We start from the raw sequence: 17,606 nt of genomic DNA on the forward strand, positions 1-17,606 counted from the left end.
CTGTCTCTGTCTCCGTCTCTCTCTGTCTCTGTATGTCTGTCTCTGTGTCTGTGTCTCTCTGTCTCTGTATGTCTCTGTGTCTGTGTCTCTCTGTCTCTGTGTCTCTCTGTCTCTCTGTCTCTGTATGTCTGTCTCTGTGTCTGTGTCTCTCTGTCTCTCTCTGTCTCTGTATGTCTGTCTCTCTCTCTGTGTCTGTGTGTAGGAGGAATCGCCCGCCAGCTGCCTCGTTACAGGTCGGAGCACTTGTTGGGTTGGTTCTGTGCAATCAGACCTTGGTGTTGGCGTGTCTTCCTGGGGTGAAGTCTGTCCTAATCAGCACCTGGGAAAAATTATTTTGACATAAAGCCAGCAGGATTCCCTTTTTCTGCGTGTGCTTGAATCACGCATGGACGCGATGCCGGCGTCCTGGAAGGCGCCCGTGTGGATGCTCGGTGTGTGGGTGGCAAGTCGCGGTGCGCGTGCTGCTTCTGGAAGCGCCATTTCACGCAGGGCTTTTCTTTGCCTGTTCGCTGGCCTGGCCACGCGGGCGGCCTCGTTCCCAGGTGCGTCTTGGGGAGGCGAGCCTGTGGCCGTGGGCGGTGCGGCATGTGTGGGCGGCTCTGTCCACCGTGGCCTGCGTTGACGGACTCTGGGCGCCGGTGCAGGGGAGGCTGGCCTCTGGGAGGCCTCCTCGGGCCGGAGAGCCTCTGGGTCCCCCTGCCGGCCTCTCTGCGGGATGCGGGCCTCGTCAGCCCCATTCTCCAGCCAGGTTAGAACCAGGCCCGTGACGTGAGGACCAGGTTTGGACCCAGCTCTTCCTGCTTCGGGCTCTTTGCTGTGGTGGCGAAGGTGGTCAGAGTCCCACCCCCCATGAAATACTGGTGACCCTAGCTTCTCCTGACTTGGGCACGCCTGCCGTCAGCCTCCTAAGACCCCTCGCGCCGTCAAAGAGCTCACTGAGCGCTTGCTCTCAAGGCCCGGTCAGGTCCCTGTCTGCAGCCGGGGTGGACACGGGTGCGCTTCCTGCGGAGGACGGTGTGAGGGGCCCACCTGGAATTTGTGGCGCCTATGTGGGTGGCCCCCAGACGCCGGGCGGTGTTGGCCTGGGGCGTCGGGCCGTCTCCAGGTGGGTTGCAGCCCCCGCCCCTGCTGTCCTAGGGTCGGTGGTCCAGGGTGACATGCGCTTACGGCTCAGGTGACTGGGGAGCTCAACCAAGTCTTGGTTTGCAGAAGAGCGCAGGGACCAGCTGAGCGTCGCGTCTGAGCCCGTCCGCGCTCCCTGAGACTTGGGGGAGTGCCGTGGGGGTGAGGTTGGGGGGTGTCTGCTCTGAAACGTGCCTGTGTCCTCCCCAGCGGACAGCACCTTCGACAGTGGCCAGGGCTCCACGGTGTACTCGGACTCGCAGAGCAGCCAGCAGAGTGTGGTACTGGGCTCGCTGGCGGACGCGGCGCCGCCCCCCGCCCAGTGTGTGTGCAGCCCCCCCGTGAGCGTCAGCATCAGCGACGGCCCCGTCCTGCCCTACAGCCTGCCCTCGCTGGGGACCTACCAGCAGCCTGCCGCGGTGAGTCAGCCTGCCCCTTCAGGCAGGACCGCGTCCCCGTGGCCCCAGCGTCCCATGGGCCACCAGGTTGCACCGGTCTGTGGTCCAGCCCCCAGGAGGCCTGTGCTTGCTGGGCCCTGCAGCCACGGAGCGCAAGCGGGGTGGGGGCCTTAGGGTAGCTGGTGAGTGTGGTCATCCGTGCTCTCTGCAGCCTGGCCTGCCGGTGGGCTCCATTCCGCCCCCAGCCCACCCTCCGCTCCCGCAGCAGCATTTCCCGGAGCCGGCCATAAGCTTTGCCCCTGTGCCGACGGGCCCAGGCCAGCCTGCACCCCCTGGCCACCAGGTGAGTGTGGGCTGCCCCTGCTTGGCCCCACCCTGGGTGCCTCAGTCTTTCCTGCCCTGTGGGTGGCAAGGTCTGTTGGCCCAGGGCCGGTGGGCCTCCTGGCAGGCCCAGGCCCCCTTGGCCCCTTCTCTGTAGTTCCCCAGGGTCTGGGGTGCCGATGGGAGTGGGGTTCCTGGATCCATACACTCGGAGGGGCACCACTCATGTGCAGTGGTGTTCCCCCAGATCGGCACGTCTCGAGCTCCAGGCTGGGCGTGCATGTGTGGGAGTTGATTTTCTCTGTCGTGTCTGAGCGTGTGGTGGGGGAGTGTCTCAGCAGGACGCTGGTCTAAGAGAAGCCCCCTCTGTCCCCAGCCGCCGCCGCTGGCCCAGCCAGTGCCCCTGCCACCTGTCCTGGCCCCACCGTCCGTAGGCCCTCTCCAGCCGGTGCCCCCCCACCTGCCTCCCTACCTAGCTCCGACGCCCCAGGTGGTGGCCCCTGCTCAGCTGAAGCCCCTCCAGATGCCACCAGCGCCTCTGCAGCCACTGTCGCAGGTCCCCGCTCAGGTAACTCCCACCCTGCCCCCGCCTTGCCCGCGTCCCCAGTCTGGCTGGCCACTCTCCGTGCTCTGTGCTGCCAGTGCTCGTGGGTCTGTGGGTCGGGAACACTCCCGGTGGGGTGGCCGTGCCCACCTGCCCTTGGCATCTTTCCCAGGCGTGTCTGGGTCAGGGAGGGGTTTGGTCCAGGGTCAGGGCCAGAGGAGCCAGGGTAGAGCACAGCTACCGCCACTGTCTGTCGTGGAGCCACCCAGGCTGTGCTGACCGTGGTCGTGGGGAGTTCATGGCTTCAACTGACCAGTGACACTGGATGGCGCCTGGTGCCCGGGTGCCATCACCCAGGCTAATGCCATCAATGGCTTTCATCTCATGGGTCCATCACATCGCGGCAGCGGGACTCGGCCACAACGTGCTACCTCGTGTGGAAGATGTGAGTGTCCCTGCAGTTCGTGGACACCATCCAGAAGTTTCTTTCTTGTCACCGGGCCTCGTCCCCATCACAGCCACGTTGGGTTGTTTTCACCGTCTAGCTGAATCACTGTTTGCTCCCCAGTACCTAGAAGTGGCTCGCGTACCGCGGCTGCTTTATAATTGTGCGAAGGCGGGGATCACGTGATGAAGCTTGTGTGCTGGCCACCAGGAAGGTCTAAAGAGAGCTACTGGAGAATCTGAAATGTTGCAAGTGCTCACTCCAGGAGGTCAGATACCAGGTGTCTCCAGGATGGAGGACCGGACGCGGAAGGTTCCAGAGCTCCGCTGTGGGGAGAGGCTCACTCCGCAGGCCCCACGGCACGGGGTGCTGCCTCAGCACGTGGGGGCTCGAGGACATGCTTTCCCTGCCACAGCGTGCCACAGAATTTGGTCTGTGTGTGTGTGCAGATCTTCGGGGCCAGTCTGGCAGCTCTGACGGTCCTGGCTCTCTGAACGAAAACGTGCCAAAGCCACAGAGCTGGTGGTCACTGCCGTGACCCCTCGGACCTGAGCCGCCGGCTGTCCTTGTAGGCGCCCATCAGTGCAGGGTGGACCGCGGCGTGGCCCCTCCGTGGCACGAGGAGGCTCTCTGAGGTCGTGTTTGAACTGGGTTTGCGGTCAGGTTCCTTCTGGTGGTGCAGGCGTGCCGCAGACAGGGCGGAGCCCTGGTGACGCCGATGTGCTCCCGTTTCTTTCAGGTGCCTCCGCTTCCTGTGGGGCCCCCCATCGCTCCCCTGGCCTCTATCGACAGCCTCCCCGCAGCTCTCCCCGACCTGCAGGCCGCCAGTGGGCCTGCCGTGCCTGCCCCCTCTCAGTATTTCTCTCCTGCCGTCATCTTGCCAAGTCTCCCGCTCAGCGCGGCCACTGCCCCCCTGCCCGCGTCGCCAGCCCTGCCTCTGCAGGCGGTCAAGCTGCCCCACCCTGCTGGGGCGCCACTGGCCGTGCCATGCCGGACCATTGTGCCAAACGTGGCTGCCACCGCCACCGCCATCCCTCTGCTGGCCGTGGCCCCGCAGGGTGTGGCTGCCCTGTCCATTCACCCCGCCGCCGTGGCCCAGCTCCCGGCCCAGCCCGTGTACCCGGCAGCCTTCCCACAGATGGTGCCCAGCGACATCCCACCTTCTCCCCTCCACGTGGCGCAGAACGTGCGGGCTGCCGCCCCACAGGCGGCGCCCCCGACCCTGCCACAGCCCCACCAGCCGAGCACGCGCCTTCCTGAGCAGGCTACCGTGACAGGCGGGGCGGGAAGCCAGGTAAGCCACGTGCCGTGCAGGGCCCGCCCTCCAGGCGCTGGGACACGTCTTTAGCGTCTGACTCTGAGGTGTGAGAGGCGGTCAGGCCTCTGCTTCTTGGTGCCCTGACCCCTGGGTAGAGGGGGGGTGGGAGAGCAGGCAGTCTCCAGAGCTGCGGGAATTGGGGTGATTCGTGGTTCCGCCATCGGGCCCTTCGAGGGTCACTTGCCGATGCCTGTGCTGGTGGAGGTGCCTGGTCACGTTGGGCGCCGCGGCCCCCGCCCTCCCCAGGCAGCCGAGGTGTGGTGGTGTCGGGGGGCGTGGGCTCACCCCCCATCTCAGCAGCCAAGCAGTGAGGCAGACAGGGCTCTGAGGGGCACGCAGCAGACAAGGACAACGTCTGGGGTGGGGTGGGGACCTCAGGCTGCTTGCCATGCTGACAGTGACAGGATGCAGGGTCACAGCCCCTGATGGATGGCCAGGCTCCCCGGGGTTCCACACACCCGCACAGCCCATGCGTGGTTTGGAGCTCCAGGGCTGTTCTCCAATCTCATGGGAGGAGGGGAGCTGGAGTGGGGGCCTCTCACCCGGCCCCCCCACCTTGCAGCCTGTCTCCTGGGGGCCTCTCGCCTGGGAGCCCGCCGACCTTGCAGCCTGTTTCCTGGGGGTCTCTCACCTGGGAGCCCCCACCCCATTTTGCAGCCTGTTTCCAGAGGGCCTCTCACCTGGGAGGCCCCCCCACTTTGCAGCCTATTTCCTGGGGGTCTCTCACTGGGGAGCCCCCCCCCACCTTGCAGCCTGTCTCCTGGGGGCCTCTCACCGGGGAGCCCCCCCCCCACCTGGCTCTAAGCCTCAACCGCTGTGTGCCGGCAGCAGACCCTTGGCCCTCGGAGCTTAGACTCCTCTTCTGCGTGGTGGGGCCGGTAGCCCCCTGTAGGCTTCGTTGTGGAGATCCATTCCCACAGCGTGTGGGGGTTCCAGGCGTCACTCTGCACTCACCCGGTCTGGTTTCCATCTGGAATAAGACGTGTGTCCTGACTCTCAGCATCTGATTCCAGAAAGGATTTGTTTTTGGTGAAGGGAAGCGTCGCTGGGCTTGACAGCTGGGTGTGAAGAGGGGCCGCGGCCTGGCGCCCGACTGCGCAAGTGCCCGCCGGGTCTGTTACTCAGCTGAAGGCCGCTCCTGGGTCAGGGCTCTCTGGGGGAGGCCTGGCTGGGGTCTGCGGTGTCAGGGCCTGGTGCCTCGCTGCCTCGCCGGGCCAGTGGCTGGAGAAGGCGCTGTGTGCTCCGAGGTTGTCGGCCAGGCCTGGTGGCCTCCCCGCTCTCTGTGGTTTATTGATGGGCTGGCCACCTCACAGGCTTCCCTGTGCTGAGAGCGGACTCCCCGAACACGGCAGCTGGGGGTTCTCCCAGGAGAGAATGGGGCCTGCCGGGCTGCGGCTCTCGTATCTGACCCCACACGCCATGTTGCTGACCCGTCCCACCCCGGCAGGGCCAGCAGTGGGCCTTCCCGTTCCCGACCTCATGCCAGAGGTAGGGCAGGATGGAGGCTCCCACTCGTCCACGCGGGGCCCTCCTCTCAGGCCGTCCCACCGGGAGCTTTTACACAGGGGACTGTGAGGAGTCCAGCCCACTGAAGGCCAAGGTCCCCGGTCCCTCTTGCGCATGGCTAATAGGGACAGGGGGCGGTGTGTGGGGGGCAGTGGGGAGCCATGTTTGGTGTGAAGTATGTGCCACCCCGTGGACTCAGCTATAGGTCCTTAAACGAAGTGTGGTGTTAGGTTTGATTGTACGCGGACAGGGACCCGAGAGTTCCTGCTGAGTCTGTGTACTAACACGCTCTGAGGCCGTGGGTGGGATTGGAGAGGGGCAGAGGCTGTGCTCACCTGCCTTGGTCCAGGGCCCCTTGGCAGAGGCATGGCTGGCCCTCCAACTTGTATCCCTGTCCCCTGTGCCCCCAGATCCTGCTGGGCCACCCGCCTCCATACGCTGCGGATGTCACCGTCCAGGTCCCCATGGCGCCAACGCCGGCCACCGTCCTGTCCCCACCTCTGCCGGAAGTGTTGCCGCCCGCTGTCCCCGAGCTGCCTCAGCTCCCCAGCTCCCTGGCCTCTGTGGTGGTGGCGGCTTCTCAGAGCCTGCCCATCCAGACCGCCCCACTCCTGCCACCTGCTACCCACCCACCGCCGCCCACCGGGCCCGGGATTGCCAGCCCCTGCCCGGCCGTGCAGCTGACGGTGGAGCCGGCCCCAGAGGTGTGTGCCCCTGCCCTCCGGGTTCAGCCCCTGACCCCAGTGGCCCCCAGCACAGTGGTGTCAGGTCTCACCTCTCAGGAAGGTGGAAGTGTGTGCCCTGGGACAGCTGTTCTAATGATCCTCCATTGTCCCTGAATGTTATGCTTTCCTTAAACGCATCTGGCTGGAGACCGGGGTGTTTACACGTGGATTTGCAGGGCCTTCCCTCGGGGTGGTGGGAAGGCTTGTAGCCAGCCTTCCTGGGCCCACGTGCTCTCCCCTGGGGAAGATCAAAGTGGGTTAGCATGTTGGCCAAGGTGGGCCCCCACCTTCAGGAACTCTACGACATAAAAACCCTTATATCTGCCTGGCGTGATCCGCTCTCCGGGCTGGAGGGGTGGGGAGACAGCCGGCGGCGTGCAGCTGTGCCACCGTGACCTGTCCTCTTGTCCGTGGTTTTGTTTCAGGAGCAAGCCTCCCAGGACAAGCAGCCCGGCCCCCCGCAGACTTGTGAGAGGTAACGGCCCCATTGGCCCCTGGGGACGGTGAGGGTGGCTGTGGGCATACACTCCACTGAGCCCACTCACTGTGGCTTCCCCTCACGAGTCAGGGCCTCTAGCGATGTCACCCATTTCCTAGCCTGACTTGGTCCTCTGGGGTCTGGCTGTCACGCTCCCCTCTGTGTCCAGCGTCCTGGTGCCTGTCTGTGGCACCCGGGGTGTTCTGGAAGGGGGAGGCAGTGGACAAAGGCCCCCCAGCAGGCCTGGGGGCCAGGGGAGGCTTGGAGGGCAGGGCAGAGTCTGGCCCACCCCCCAGACCCCCAGCACCATGGCTGCTGGCCACCTGTCCTGTCCTGGTCACAGAACATGTCACAGTTGGGGAGGGATTGGATGGGGGAAGTGGCTGTATATCCCGGTGTGCCAGCACCAAATTCAGTGCCGATCCCCTTCTACCCCTGCAGTAGTCCCCTGGGGTTGTTGAGTTCCATTGCTGTTACACAGATGGGGAAACTGAGGCACAGGGAGGATTTTCTTAATCCTGTTGTTTTCCGTGAGCCCGTGGGGTCTGAGTCACAGGTCAAGAGTCAGGACAAAGGTCCCAGGTCAGACAGCCCACTCATTCCCACGACTCCAGTGCCACCTAAGACAGAACAGCAGGAGAAGGGGCTGCGGGCTCTGAAGGTGGGGTCAGGGCTGGCTTTGGGCCCTCTAGGTTTTCTGGCTATTTCCTGAAAAACCAATCTTCCTACGTGAGGGTGGTCTGCAGGCTGCTGTCACGCTCTTGGTTTTCACACAGCTACGGAGGTTCTGACGTCACCTCTGGCAGAGAGATGAGTGACAGCTGTGAGGGTGCGTTCGGTGGGGGGCGGCTGGAAGGCAAGGCTGCCCGGAAACATCACCGCCGGTCGACGCGCGCGCGCTCCCGCCAGGAGAGAGCCAGCCGCCCCCGGCTGACCATCCTGAACGTGAGTGGCCGGGCGGGGCGGGCCCGTGGGCGCGGGGCTCCGCGGACGCAGCCTGCTCCCGGTCTCACCACCCGAGCGTCCCGCAGGTGTGCAACACGGGCGACAAGATGGTGGAGTGCCAGCTAGAGACCCACAACCACAAGATGGTGACATTCAAGTTTGACCTGGACGGAGACGCGCCCGATGAGATCGCCACCTACATGGTGAGGCCGAGTGTCTCCCCGGCTTGGCAAGGCCGTGTCCTCCTATCCGCGGGGCGCGCGGCTGCCAGCCTTCCCCAGCCCCTGGCCTGTGCGGGTGGCTGGGCTGCTCTCGGGCTGAACGCAGAGCACAAGTGGAGTAGATCTGTCAGGGGAGACCTGGCACGTCCCCCCCGCCGCCCCCCGCCCCGGCGCACCCCCAGCAGGGCTGCCTGTGTGTTGCAGGTGGAGCACGATTTCATCCTGCCAGCCGAGCGGGAGACGTTCATCGAACAGATGAAGGACGTCATGGACAAGGCAGAGGACATGCTCAGTGAGGACACAGACATCGACCGAGGCTCCGACCCTGGGGCGAGCCCACCGCACCTCAGCACCTGCGGCCTGGGCAGCGGGGAGGTGAGTCCCGGGTGTGGGGTCCCGGGAGGGCCAGGGCTTGCTGACGCCCGAGCTCCAGGCTCTGCATGCACGAGGCCTGCCGGAGGGGCCCGTGGGTCACGCGGTGTTGGGTGAGGTGGCCGGGATGGTGGGCACCTCAGTGCGGTGGGACGTGTCCGAGCTCCAGAGGCTCCTCGGATGTTTTGCGGCCACACTTGCTCTGCAGGAAGTCCTTGTCTCATGCGGTCTGCTGATTCCTGACCCTTTACCTCCACAGGAGAGTCGCCAGTCCCAGGCAAATGCCCCTGTGTATCAGCAGAACGGTACGTCTCCTCCCAGGCCCATCTGCCGTCCAGATACACCTTTGGAGGAGGCATTTCTAGCCCCATTCTCTCTTCGTCTCTTAGCGGGCATTTGATCAGACCCCATTGAGCATGTCGTAAGGGGGTTTGGTCATCACACGGGCGGGGGGGAGGTTACTGCAACGTGTGGTGAACATCTCCCCAGGTGTGGAGAGGGCTGATATGAGGAGCCGGGTCTGGTGCGGGTGGGGACTGAGCGCGGTGTGGACTCACCGCTGCCTCCTGTTGCCTCGGCTGACATTACCCCTGCGCTGATGGCACTGTAGGCATCCCAGGAGCTAAGCCTGTGTTTGTGGGTGTTGTGTGAGCCCCAGGCTGCCAATGAGCCCCCTGAGTGGGCTGCACACACCCCCCCCCCCGGTGTGAGTTCCCCAGTGCAGGTCAGGTGCCATGGTAGGGGGTTCCATTGGCCACAGGAGAAATTCACTGGGCCTCTCCTCTGTTTTTGTCCTGCTTCATAGTCCTGCACACAGGGAAGAGGTGGTTTATCATCTGTCCAGTGGCTGAGCACCCAGCGGTGGAGGCCCCTGAAGCTTCGCCCCCACTTCCTCCAAGCTCCGTGCAGCCGGAAGCCAGCCAAGGTAGGAGCAGCTGGAAGTTCCAGGCCTTTCTCCCTGGTGACGTGGTGTGCTGGCTCCCATCACGGTCACCCTGCAGCCCAGAGCAGCCTGTGGACCACATACTGTCTGCATCCCTAGCCTGGTTTTCCTCGTCATGAGCCCGGTCAGGGCGGCACTCAGGCTCGAGCCAGCCCTTACCTTCATGGTGCAGGTGATGCACTTGGGCTGCTCAGCTGTGTACTGGGAGGGCTCTGCCCTTGCTCTCTGTTACCAGTGTGGGCGCGTGGCTCCCACCTCTCACTCCTTCCCTCTGTGTGACCCACCTGCAGGTACACGCTCCATCTGGCTCCGCTTGTTCCGGGAGTGGGGTGGGAAAGTCCCTGTCGGTGCTAAAATTCTGATTTGAGATTGTCCTCAAGGAAATCTGCCTGATATCGATCTGCCCCTGTGTGGACAGATGCCGGCAAGCTTGCCCTTGGGACTGTCAGTTAAATCCTGATTCTTTGGTCCCTTGCGAGGCTGAAAATAGTCACTTGAACAAATTTTAGGTTTAATTCCCTGTAAGCTGGCAGGAAAAAGTCGCCGGTTATGTAACTTGACTTAACTATATGGCATATGTGTGAAAAATATCTGTAAATCATTTTTCGTTTCATATCATGTGTTCCCAATGACTTCCATCACACTTTTGGAGGTTTTTTCCAATGGGGAAAAGGTCAGCCTAATAACAGGATCCTAGCGGAGCCAGTAACAGACCTGGTGACCTCAGATAAAGGGTCTGGCCCAACCTGGGTGAAGGACCAGGGGAGCAGCAGCGTTGTCTGCAGTGGCCTCAGTTTTAAAATAAGAATATGCTCGACTACTACTTGTTGATTTTAATGCACACACACAGTGAGCTGGGGGGAGAAGGACCCTTACAGAAGTAAAGCTGATTTTCAGTGTGCTGCACTGACTCACGGGATGTGCCCAAGGTAAGCCCTAGTTCCCTCATCTGTGCGCCGATCTCAGGAAACCTTTTGGAGCCAGTTTATTGAAGGAAAAAAGAAAAAAGGAGTTCGCTACTTCCAGGGATGGCAGATGTGTTCATTTGGCTGAACCATTCACTGAGGATGACCAGAGAAGTTGGATGAATTATAAAGATCGTCGGCTGGAAGGTATTTGGGCATCTGAAGAAAGTGCAGGTCAGGCCAGGGTCCAGGTAGGGTGGATGGAGGCCAAGACGCAAGGGAGCCCAGTGCTGGCTCTGTTCTCTTGCGGGAAGTTCCCATTCCTGCAGGGATACTGCGAGGCTGAGCAGCGAAGCTTCGACCACAGAAAAGGGGCTGAGTCATGCTGGAGAAGTGATAGGCCAGGTAGAGAGAGGAGCCACGTCAGCACGGTGCCCACATTAGGACGGTCTCGGGGTGCCTGCTGTCTGCTCAGCCAGAAGCACTCGGGCCCTTCCTGCAGGAAGGTGGTATGGTTCTGGGCCTCTCAGTTGTACAGCTTTATGAACACACTGTGTGACTCATGATACAAAATGACTGGGCAGAGAATCCTGGTTGTGGGTAAGCGGAGTGTGCACACAACACCAGCCCTTCACTCACTGAACCTCGCTATCCGCCAGGGCCGGGGCAGAGCACAGCTCTCTGAGACTTGGGAAGTAAGTAGCAACAGGAGGATGGGGAAGTGTGCTAGAATTCCAGAGATTCCTGAGCTAGTTGTGAGCTTAGCATTCCCCTCTGGTGCCTTCTGGCCTGAGGTCAGGGCAGCGTGAAGCCTGGGAGTGAGTGCTGGGTGCAGACAGGGAAGTGCCAGGAGAAGCCCACTAGTTTTGGCTTGCAGAGCAGGAAAAAGAAGGAACTCCTGAAGCTCAGAGCATGGTGTGGGTCCCTCACTGTTTTCTTCCTCCCGTCTCTTGTGCCCTCGCCCACAGACAGTTCTGAGGGGTAGCAGCAGGAAGAGGAGCCAACATAGTGATAGGGGAGAGCCCTTCTCTCTGCTGGGCGGAGCCAGGGCTCAAAGAGTACAGAACCAAAACCCACTGCTTTTTTTCACTTTCTGTTCTCCAGCCACGTGGCTGTGCTCCTCACAGTTGTGGAAGTGGATGGTTTCTCTCTAGGGAGTTGGAAAGGGGAGTCCCATGGATCAGGGAGATCATGCAAAAAGATAGGAGGAGCTTAGGAAAGCAACCCCATAAAGTTGTTGATGAACTCCTGGGCTCACCCCGACCTGTGCGTGGATAGATCTGATTCTAATTAGCATATAATAAACTGAGAACTGAGCTGATGGATAGACTGACCCCTGAGTGCTACATGCATGTTTCAGGTTAGATTAGGACTGCAAAGACACTGAGAACTGAACTGATGTTATAGCCATAGGTCATAGAAGATGAGGTGTAACTCGCAGCTTGAACGTAAGTAGGTCAATTGCTTGCTAAAGGAAAAATATTAATCTATCACCATAAGATGTAAACAGACTTAGGATCTCATAATACTCAAAATCCAATCCAATCTGATCCAACCAGTGCAATCCGAATACTTATCAAATGAAAAACCATAAAAATGCCAACTTGCATTGGAAAAAGACAACCAACACTTGGCAATGGCAAGATAAAATAGATGTTGGGATGATCTCACAAAGACTTTAAAGAAACTATTGTAAATATGCTTCAACAAGCATCACAAATGTCCCTGAAACAAATATTAAAGTGGAAAGTGTCCATGAAGAAGTGGGATACAGAGGAGACGCATGGAAACTAGCAAACTGAAAACTAAGATACCTGAGCTAATCAGAACTTAGAAAAAAATGAACAGAGCTTCACGGGCTGTGGAATAGCAATGGAGGTCTAACATTTGTGTTATTAGTCCCAGAAGCAGAAGAGAAAGAGTGCAATACTGAAAAAATATTTGAGGAAATAATGCAAAAAACTTCCCAAGTTTGGTGAAAGACAAACCTATAGATCGAAGGAGCTGAATGAATCCCAAAAAGTATAAACCCAAAGAAATCCATACCCGGACACACCATAAACTGCTGAGAAATAAAGATAAAAATATTGTGAAAGCAGCCAGAGGAAAATGATGCAGGGCCTGGAGGGGAGCCATGGTTAAATGACTGCAGATTTCTCAACAGAAACCGTGGAGTCCAGAAGCAAGTGGCACAGCATTTCTGAAGCATTGAAGGAAAAAAACCTGTCAACCCAGAAATCTGTTTTCAGAGAAAATATTCCTCAGGAATGAATCTAAAAAAAAAAAAAAAAAAAAAACTTGGGTAACAAAAACAGAATTTGTAGCCAGTGTACCTGCTCTAAAAGAATTGGTAAAGATTTTCAGACAGAAGGGAAATGATAGGAGAAGAGACACTTGGAACACAAGGGCTGAAGGAAGAGGAACAGAAATGGTAAATATCTGGGTGAAAGTGATAGACTTCTCTTCTTGAGTTCTTCAAAACAGGTTTGATGCTGGTAACAAAAAATTATAACATTGTTTGATGGAGCTTTTAATGTATGTAAATGGAATAAAGAAACTATGATAGAAGGGGGTGAAGTGACCTCGATGTCAAAAGTATTTCTACATTCCGACTGACGTGGTAAAATACTGATTCTAAGTAGACTGTGGAAAATTAAGTATACATTTTGTAATTCCTATGGCAATCTCTAAAAGAATTGTAGAAAACAATGTAGTCAAAATTATAATGGATAAAGATAAAATACAAAAAAAGAAAATAATAAAAAAAAAAAAGGAAAGAAAGAAGAAACAGGATTTTTTTTAAAAGAGGGGAACAGGGAACAAACAAATCATAGACCTACACCTAAACATAACAGTAATTGAATTAAATGTAAATGGTCTTAGCACGTCATTTAAAAGAGATTGTGAGAGTGGATTAAAAGAAAACCTGACCTAATTATTTGCTCTCCATAAGAAACTTCAAATTTAATGATATAAGTAGGTTTAAAGAAAAAGCATGGTTAAGATATACCATGTAAACACCAATCAAAAGATCACTGGCATGACTATTTAATATCTTACCAAATAGACTTGAGAGCAAAGAAAATTACCAGGAATAAAAAATAGCAACAAAACAACATTAGAACCTAGAAAAAAAATGGATAAATTCCTAGAAACACATAACCTTTGAAGACTGAATCACAAAGAAATGGAAAATCTGAATAGACTGATTACAAGTAATGAAATTGAGTCAGTAATTTAAAAAAGTCTGCCCAAAACCAAAAGTCCAGGATCAGAAAGCTTCAGGTGAATTCTACCAACATCTGTTTTATTTTATTTATTTTGCTCACAAGGGAAATTTAAGTTCTTTTTTATTAAGAAAATAAAAACAAAATACAACAAAACATCTGCAGCTGAAGTTTTGCATAGAGAGTGCTTTATAGCAAGAAATACTACAAAACAAAGTTTTCAAGTCAATTATTTATACTTCCACCTTAAGAAACCAGGAAAAGCACACCTGAAACTAATGTAACGCTGTATGTCAACAACATTGGAATTATAACTTTTTTTTGAGTGATACTCAATTTTTTAATTTTTAAAATTTTTATTTTAATCACCTGGGGCTCATCACAAGTGCCCTCCTTAATCCCCATCACTGATTTCACCCATTCCCCACACACCTCCCCTCTGATCCCTCAGTTTGTTCTCTGTGGTTAAGAGTCCGTTTCTTGGTTTGCCTTCCTCTTTCTCCCTTTGCTCGTTTGTTTCTTAAATTCCATATTTGAGTGGGATCATATGGTATTTGTCTTTTTCTCACTGAATTATTTCACTTAGTGTTAGACTCTCTAGCTCTATCCATGTTATTGTGAATGGCAAGATTTCATTCTTTTTTTGTGGCTGAATAATATTCCATTGTATATACACTACATTTCCTTTATTCATCAACTGATGGACACTTGGGCTGCTTCCATAATTTGGCTGTTGAAAATACTGCTGCTGTAAATGTAGGGGTACATGTATCCTTTTGAATTAGTGTTTTTATATTTCTTTGGAATAAATACCCAGTAGTGCAATTGCTGGATCATACGGTATTTCTATTTTTTAACTTTTTGAGGAAACTCCATACTGTTTTCCAGAGTGGCTGCACCAGTTTGCATTCCCACCAGTAGTGCATGAGGGTTCCTTTTTCTCCACATCCTCGCAACACTTGTTTCTTGTGTTGTTATTAGCCATTCTGACAGGTGTGAGGTGATACCCACTGTGGTTTTGATTTGGATTGCCCTGATGACGGGTAACGTTGGGCATCTTTTCATGTGTCTGTTGACCACCTGTATGTCTTATTTGGAGAAATGTTCATGTCTTCTGCCCATTTTTAATTGGATTATTTGTTTTTTGGGTGTTGATTTGATAAGTTCTTTATATATTTTGGACACTAGCCATTTATCAGATAGGTCATTTGCAAATATCTTCTCCCTTTCCATAGGTTGCCTTCTTTAGTTTTGTTGTTTCCTTTGCTGTGCAGAAGATTTTATTTTGATGAAGTCCCAGTAGTTTATTTTTGCTCCTGTTTCCCTTGCCTCAGGAGATGTGTCTAGAAAAATGTTGCTATGGCTGATGTCAGAGAACATGCTGCCTGTTGTCCCCTCTAGGATATTTATGGTTTCAGATCTCACAATTAGGTCTTTCATCCATTTTTAATTTATTTTTGTGTATGGTGTAAGAAAAATGGTCTAGTTAACTTCTTTTCATGTAGCTGTCCAGTTTTCCCAGCACAATTTGTTGAAGAGACTGTCATTTTCCCATTGGATAGTCTTTCCTGTTCTGTCAGAGATTAATTGACCATATAATTGTGGGTTTATTCTGTGTTTTCTGTTCTGTTCTATTGATCTATGTGTCTGTTTTGGTGTCAGTATCATACTGTTTTGATTAATACAGCTTTGTAATATAACTAGAAGTCTGGAATTGTGATGCCTCCAGCTTTACTTTTCTTTTTCAAGACTGCTTTGGCTATTCAGGGTCTTCTGTGGTTCCATATAAATTTTAGGATTGTTTGTTCTGGTTCTGTAAAAAATGCTGTTGGTATTTTGATAAGGATTGCATTAAATAAGTGTCAATTATATTTGGGTGGTATGGACATTTTAACAATATTTGTTCATCCAATCCATGAGTGTGGAGTGTGTTTACATTTCTTTGTGTCCTCTTCCATTTCCTTCATCAGAGTTTTATAGTTTGCAGGGTACAGGTCTTTCACCTCTTTGGTTAGGTTTATTCCTCGGTGCCATTGTTTTTGTTGCAGTTGTAAATGGGATTGATCCCTTGATTTCTCTTTCTGCTGCTTCATTATCGGTGTATAGAAATGTGACAGATTTCTGTATGTTGATTTTGTATCCTGTGACTTTACTGAATTTGTGTATCAGTTTAAGCAATTTTTTGGTGGAGTCTTTCAGGTTTTCTATAGAGTATCTTGTCATTGCATAGTGGAAGTTCGACTTCTTCCTTGCTCAATTGGACCTTTTATTTCTTTTTGTTGTCTGATTGCTGTGGTAAGGACTTCCATTACTGTGCTGAATAAAAGTGGTGACATTAGACATCCTTGTCTTATTCCTGACCTTAGGGGAAGGGCTTTCAGTTTTTCTCTTTTGAGGATGATGTTAGCTGTAGATTTTTCTTTTTCTTTTTTTAAAAGATTTATTTATTTATTTTAGAGAGGGGAGGAGGGGCAGGGGGAGAGAGAGAGAATCTCAAGCAGATTCCTCACTGAGTGTGGAGTCGGATGTAGGGCTCAATCTCACAACCCTGAGATCATGACCTGAGCCAAAGCCAGGAGTCGGATGCTTAACCAACTGAACTACCCAGGTGCCCCAGCTCTAGATTTTTCATCTGTGGCCTTTATTATGTTGAGCTGTGTTCCCTCCAAACCTACTTTGTTGAAGGTTTTTTTTTTTATCATTAGTGGATGTTGTGCTTTGTCTTATGCTTTTTCTGCATCTACCGGAATGATCACATGGTTCTTACTCTTTCTCTTACTGATGTGTGATGTATCATGTTGGTTGATTTCCCAATATTGAACCAACCTGCAGGCCAGGAATAAATCCCACTTGAGCATGGTGAATGATTTTTTAAAAAAATGTATTGTCGGATTCAGTTTGCTAGTATTTTGTTGAGGATTTTTGGATCTGTGTTCATCAGGGATATTGCCCGGTAGTTCTTTTTTAGTGTCGTCTTTTTCTGGCTGTGGCATCAGGATAATGCTGGCCTCACAGAATGAATTGGACGTTTTCCTTCCTCTTCTATTTTTTGGAATAGTTTGAGAAGAATAGGTACTAACTCTTTAAATGTTTGGTAAAATTCACCTGTGCAACTACCTGGTCCTGGACTTTTGTTTGTTGGGAGTTTTTTGACTACTGATTGAATTTCTTTGCTGGTAATCCATCTGTTAAAATTTTCTATTCCTTCCTGATTCAGTTTTGGGAGGTTATTTTTCTAGGAATTTATCCATTTCTTCTAGGTTGTCCAATTTGTTGACATATAGTTTTTCATAATATTGTTTTATAATTGTTTGTATTTTTGTGGCGTTGGTTATTTCTCTTCTCTCATTTCAATTTTATTTTTTTGAGTCCTTTTTTTTTTTCTTGGTAAGTTTGGCTAGAGGTTTATCAAATTTATTGATTTTTTTCAAAGAACAGGTCCTGGTTTCATTGATCTCTTCTATTGTTTTTTTAGTTTCCATATCATTTATTTCTGCTCAAGTTGTTATTATTTCCTCCCTTTTGCTGGTTTTAGGTTTTGTTCATTTTTTTTCCTAGCTCCTTTAGGTGTATGGTTAGGTTGTTTATTTGAGAATTTTCTTGTGGAGGTAGTCCTGTATTGCTACATACTTCCCTCTTGGAACCACTTTTGCTACATGCCAAAGGTTTTGGACTGTTTTCATTTTCCTTTGTTTTCATGCACTTTAAAGTTTCCGCTTTTATTTCCTGGTTGACCCATTCATTATTTAGTAGCATGTTATTTAACCTCCATGTTTTTGTGGTCTTTCCCGGTTTTTTTCTTGTGGTTGACTTCTAGTTTTATGTGTTGTGGTCAGAAAAGGTGTATGGTATGACTTCGATCTTTCTGAATTGGTTCAGGCTTGTTTTGTGGCCCAATATGTGATGTATTCTGGAGAATGTTCCATGTGCTCTTCAAAAGAATGTGTATTCTGTTTTAGGATGGAATGTTCTGTACACATCTCTTATGTCCATCTTGTCCAGTGTGTCACTCAAAGCCAATGTTTCCTTGTTGATTCTTCTGTTTTGATGATCTGTCCATTGATGTAAGTCGGGTGTTAAAGTCCCCTACTATTATTGTACTATTATCAGTGAGTTCCTTTATGTTTGTTATTAAC

At 53.2% G+C, this 17,606-nt stretch overlaps 1 protein-coding gene across 12 annotated transcripts in view; it reads left to right on the forward strand.

The window, feature by feature from the left end:
* The window catches only part of WNK2 (WNK lysine deficient protein kinase 2), a 117,656-nt gene that overhangs the window by 46,816 nt on the left and 53,234 nt on the right, over positions 1–17,606 (forward strand). For all 12 annotated transcript variants that reach the window (XM_087858900.1, XM_045772508.2, XM_045772503.2 and 9 more), the window contains exons 9-19: positions 1,333–1,541; positions 1,732–1,863; positions 2,218–2,409; positions 3,570–4,124; positions 6,065–6,358; positions 6,805–6,854; positions 7,634–7,802; positions 7,889–8,005; positions 8,228–8,398; positions 8,655–8,700; positions 9,201–9,320. In XM_087858900.1, the coding sequence (XP_087715026.1) occupies positions 1,333–1,541; positions 1,732–1,863; positions 2,218–2,409; positions 3,570–4,124; positions 6,065–6,358; positions 6,805–6,854; positions 7,634–7,802; positions 7,889–8,005; positions 8,228–8,398; positions 8,655–8,700; positions 9,201–9,320 (2,055 nt within the window). The remainder of the gene's footprint in view (positions 1–1,332; positions 1,542–1,731; positions 1,864–2,217; positions 2,410–3,569; positions 4,125–6,064; positions 6,359–6,804; positions 6,855–7,633; positions 7,803–7,888; positions 8,006–8,227; positions 8,399–8,654; positions 8,701–9,200; positions 9,321–17,606) is intronic.

The sequence above is a fragment of the Ursus americanus genome, chromosome 34 (assembly GCF_024610735.1).
Source record: "Ursus americanus isolate L20-20 chromosome 34, mUrsAme1.1.p, whole genome shotgun sequence".
Taxonomy (NCBI): domain Eukaryota; kingdom Metazoa; phylum Chordata; class Mammalia; order Carnivora; family Ursidae; genus Ursus; species Ursus americanus.